Source organism: Poecilia formosa, unplaced genomic scaffold (genome assembly GCF_000485575.1).
Source record: "Poecilia formosa unplaced genomic scaffold, Poecilia_formosa-5.1.2 Scaffold336, whole genome shotgun sequence".
Classification (NCBI taxonomy): domain Eukaryota; kingdom Metazoa; phylum Chordata; class Actinopteri; order Cyprinodontiformes; family Poeciliidae; genus Poecilia; species Poecilia formosa.
The window spans coordinates 1-5,140 of NW_006800275.1; the positions used below are offsets into that span (position 1 = coordinate 1).

The 5,140-nt window shown below is 41.9% G+C and overlaps 1 protein-coding gene across 1 annotated transcript; it reads left to right on the forward strand.

Moving 5' to 3' along the window:
• Positions 1-6: 6 nt before the first annotated feature.
• On the forward strand, positions 7-3,662 carry LOC103152935 (uncharacterized). Its single transcript, XM_007573639.1, has 2 exons — positions 7-69; positions 1,063-3,662. The coding sequence occupies exon 2, from the start codon at positions 1,091-1,093 to the stop codon at positions 1,871-1,873; it is 783 nt and encodes a 260-aa protein (XP_007573701.1). The 5' UTR covers positions 7-69; positions 1,063-1,090; the 3' UTR covers positions 1,874-3,662.
• Positions 3,663-5,140: the final 1,478 nt, after the last annotated feature.

The window sequence follows — 5,140 nt, forward strand, 5'->3', positions numbered from 1 at the left end:
GGAGCAGCTGCTCCATGTTTTACAGGAGAACCAGGCGCACGGCGTTCAGGACGCGGCGCACGCCGTCAGGTAGGAGAGCCGCGCACTGACCGGACACACAGGCCCGGGTCAATAATCAGTAAATCAGTTAATCACTGGATGAATTAAAACAAGCTCAGTCATTTCCATTGGCATCATTTATCGTTTTTCTACCAAAACAGGATGATAAAAGTCTTCAGTCTGGTGTTTTGGTCGCAACTAAACCTTTATTTTGAAGGACAGTTTAGCTTTCAGAGAATTTATAATTAATTTTATTTGTTGTTTTGTTTATTTATTTTTAAATTGTTTAAACCACAGTGGAAGAAGTGAACTTTGGACGAACCAATTAAAATTTATTCCAAATAAAAACTCCTGCTCAGTTCACTTGTTTTAATTTTTTAACTCAGTTAATCGTAGTTTTGTCATTTCTGTTTCAAGCGGCTTTGCTTTCTCTCTCTGTGGTTTTAACGTTCAGTTCGTTTTGTGTTGGTTTGTTTGGACTCCACTGCCTGCATCATGAATGCTTCATCTTTCCTGTGATATTTTGCAGGCTGGAAAAGCTCAGCAGTTGGGAAACTGAGAACAGAATAATTTATATTATTCTTATTCGTTATAGTAGTGATGAGGACAGGACTTCCTGTGATACACAGTAGGGTTTAATAAAAATAAATATAAATATCCATGTTTCCAAAGATATAGGCTGAATATTCATCTTGGTTATTCATCAGGCTTTATATTTTAATTTTAAAAGTGGATAAAAGGCTCAGAGTAAGTAGATGAAAGATGATTTAAAATGTCTTATTTCAGGGGCACAGCTTCAGTTTTAACTTCACCTGGTTCAAATTCTGTCAAATTTACTATCCGGTTGTGAATTGAATAATCTAAAAACTAAAGAACAGATAAACTTTTCACTGTATTGATTAGTCAGGTTTTTTTTAGCTGCATCCTTTGCTGTCAGATTTTAAAGGTTGTCCTGATATTTTTCATGGCTGTAGAGGGAAAAACCCAGATAAAAACTGAGTTTTAATCATTTTGTCTCCTCAGGACCATCAGCAGCCCCGTGTCGTTACCGATGGTTCTGACCTCCTCCGGCGCCCTCCAGTCGGTTCCCCTCACCGTTCTGGCTAACGGCGACTCCAGCCACTCCTCGCCTCCTCGGGTCATCCTCCACACTGTTCCCTCCGCCGCCGCGGGGGGCAAAGACGTGCTCACCATCCAGACGGCGTCTCTCGCCGGCGGTGCCGGCGGCCTCCAGGACGGCCTCCCGCAGCAGCTCCTGGTCACCAATCTGGGCTCTTCCACCATTTCCTCCTCCTCGGTCTCCTCCTGCTCCTCCCCTCCGGGAGTCATCAGCTCCGCCGGCTCGGGCCTCAACGGCCTGCCCCGCCTTGTCACCATCAACACCAGCGGCGGGCACGCCATGGTGGCGCAGCAGCCGGGCACCGTCATCGCCACGGTGCTGAAGTCCAGCGATCTGTCGGCGCTGCAGGTCAAGGAGGAGATGCTGGACTCCAGCTACTTCCAGTCGATGGTGAACGGCGACCCGTCACTGGCGTCGCACACATTCGACAAGGAGGAGATGGAGGCCGGCGAGGCGGAGCTGCAGTACAGGACTGTGATCATCGATACCAGTCAAAGCCAAGCCCAGGCGCCGGCGAGCGAACCTTTAATGAACGGACGTTACTCCCAGAGCAGCAGCCCCGGCGAGGGCTTGACCCCGGTGGAGGAGCTGGAGGTGCGCGGGGAAATGTCTCTGCAGCCGGAGCCGGGGGTCAAAACCCTGCAGGAGCTGCCGCTCTCCGTCCAGCTGCCTGCAAACTTTATCCAGATAAAAAGTGAGCCTGCAGAGGCTTAGGGCTGCAGGACTCTTTCAAAACACAAAGAAATCGAAATTATTTTGACCACAGACTCGATATTTTCCTTTTCCAACCACAACGGTCTGATTCCAACATCAGAAGTGAGTGAACTTGCAGCATGTTGCTCTTAAAAGTCAGTCAGTTCAGCCTCAGGATTTATTGTTTACTCACATGTTATGTGACCATGTGCCTAATTTCAAAAAAATCTAGGGAGCGATTAGCGTTTTGTTCTTTTTTAAGAAGTTAGCTTTCACAACAAGGATTATTCCGTGTAGATAAAAAAAAAATCCAAACGTGGGATCAATGTCTACGATGAAAAATGTGCCAGTCAAGTTTTTGTTTTTATTTTCTAACGTTTGCATCTCATCGGACTAACGCTGTCAGAGGACAACAAACCAAAAACCAGGACTGAATGCCAAACGGTGCAACAAGAAGGGACGCCTGAAGCAGTTTAAGTAAAGAGTGCCTTATGAGATGTTTGCAGAAAGAATTACTGTTTATTTTAAAGACAAGGAAGTTGATATTCATTTATTTTGAAACAGACAGAGTAGGTGTGCATCTACTCTCTGTCAGCCCTGAATTAAAACACTGTTAACATGAAAAAGGGCATTTTTCTGTGTGGAGCTGCAGACCGGAGGGCACAGCAAGAAAAGCAGAATAAAAGTGATTTATTTCCATTTCTCCCTCTGATGCTCCACGGTTTAAGTCCTGTTTATGTAAAACAATATATATATGAATTTATAAATAAATATATATACTGTATGTAGACGTATAATATGCAATTGAGATTCAATTTTAAGGCCACAACAAATTTATTTATTTTATTAATTCCTAAATTCTGTAAAGAAAAGGCACATTCGTTTTATTTTTACGTGTAAACCTGAGGGAAGATGAAAACGAAGATACAGGAAGCCTAACTGGCTTTTTTTTTTCTTTTTGTATAGCTTTCGATATAATCAGCTTTGTTTAGTTTTTTTTTTAAATTTCTGGTCTTAAATGCTCAGCGCGGCATCATTATTCTGCTGCTGTGAATATCTGTTAAACATTTACTGAATGAGCTTTTTGTTCCCTCTTTTCAGCGGATATACCTCTCTCCTTTTTCCAACAGTCGAGGCTGTGCTTTCAGAACTATTGGATTTTATATTACACAGAGTATCAAGTGTATCAGTCAATACTGATTTTCTGCTTAGAATCTAAAGTTTCTACATTTGTTAGGAACAATAAAACCCGACTTATTTCTCCCCTTTTTTTGTGTCTCTGGTCAGAGGAAGTTTGTGCCTTCTTATTGTTTTTCTGTCCTGTTTGGTTAAGAACTCCCTTGTTTCTGTTGGGGATGAAGCCATATTGATCCCGAGTCGCGTCGCGGCCCAATGGGCTGTTTTTTCCGGGTCGGGCCGAGCCGCCGAGCGAGGGAAACTCGGACTACCTGACCTCCATAGTCTGCTTTACAAACTCACCAGAGCCAAAGAGGTCCACATCCTGCAGGCACTCTGAATGTAAAACATGCTGGCACAAAAATGTTTTGACAATCAACAAATACACTGGGTTATATTTGCATTAAAATCTGACTTTCTGTTAGGATTATCTTCATATGTATTCTTATATCCTGTCTTTTTATTTTTTCCTAAAGCACTGTGGTCTGTGAATTGTTGAGGTATGTCCACTGCATTTTGTTTTGTTGCTTCTGTTGTCTTGGGTTGTCAATGGCCTCCTTTTATGCTGAACTTAGACTAGATTTCTAAGAAAAAGCAATATGCTAATTAAAAAGAAAATCTCCTCTCTACATTATTTGCTGCTGTTTTATTTTCTGCAAGAGAATGTCACTGAAACAGGATGTAACTTTAATAAAAACTATATTTTCTATTTATATACGAAACTAGCTGCATTTCCAACAAATGCATAATTGCACAATTTGACATATTGAAAATAAATTTGCTTAATGAAAATGTTCGCATAAAAAAAACTTGTAATTTTCATGTTTTGGCTTTTCGGTCTTATCAATATTTTTATTTTTATTTTTTTAAATAGCGAAATATTGACATTTTGTGAAAATTTGCAATAGAAATGCAGCTACTGTCATATATGACGATCTGAAAAAAATGGAGCTCCTCTTCCTCTCAGCGCTAACCAGAAACAACCAATCAGAGGCAAGAGCCGGATCTTAACATTATCAATCAAAATCTCATGTGGGCAGCAGCTAGTACAGCATGTTGTGAATGCTAAAGCTAGTTAGCATGACGGCAGATAAACGGTTTTCTCGAGGAGAAACGAGGGTAAGTTGTTTCTCCCCCATTAGCTCATTTAGCGGTGATTACGTGGGTTTGACAGAGAAAAGACTGGCTTCCTGGCTCTGATTGGCTGGTTTTGAACGGGAGCGGCGTATTTCCTAAGACAGCAACAGTAGTAGCTCAGTTTTCACACGTCTCATAACAAAGTGTAACAACACGGTGACATTTTCAATAATATGTAACAAACAAACAAAAACCCGCTGTTTATAAAAGTTACTGCAGCTTTAACCTCGGATACAACAAATAGCGGTTAGCTAGTCCATCGGTTTCCACTGTCGACATAATGAAACCGTTTCTGCCGTGAAAACTCAGTGGTGCTGTCGGGCCGCTGCAGCTTCGGGGGACATTTGATCGCATGGCATTTAAAAGAGAAAGTAAAAGCTGCTGTAGGAAACTGGATTGGAGCCATTAGCAGTCCGGAGACTGATTGGACTGTACTTAAGAGCACTGCTGCTTCTCCAGTTGCTGTGGGTGGTTGAATACATTAGCATGTGACATGCCCGCAGCTGAAGACAGCCGCGTCTGTCAGCACAGCTTGCATAGTGAAATGAGAGGGAGTGTGTGTGTGTGTGTGCGCTAAGTCTCTGTTTGGTGAAAGAAAAGGTTACACGGATACTTTTGCAGCATGTTAATGTGTTTATGTGTGTGAAAGTGTCCATGGCTGTTTTGGCTTTCCCGTCTCAGGTTCTGACCTGCCTGGGTCTATTGTGGCTGATTTCCCTTTAAGAGGTTTAGTCTAAGAATAGACAAATAAAACAAATAGAACACACACATTTGAAACATGATTTTTTTTTTTCCCTCAAAATGTCTTTATGTTGAACTCGATTAAATGCTTACAGAAGGCTCAGAGCCAATTTCCATGAACCATAACATTGCGAAAACTGAAATTACAAAAATAAATTCACTTAATGGAAACGATCCAATTTCGAAAAAAAATCACGTCAGTATGAGTCACGTGACCAACTGGCGAAAACAACG

What these genes read in the sequence shown, in the direction of transcription:
- LOC103152935 (XM_007573639.1), top strand. Translation starts at nt 1,091, where the DNA reads ATGGTTCTGACCTCCTCCGGCGCCCTCCAGTCGGTTCCCCTCACCGTT.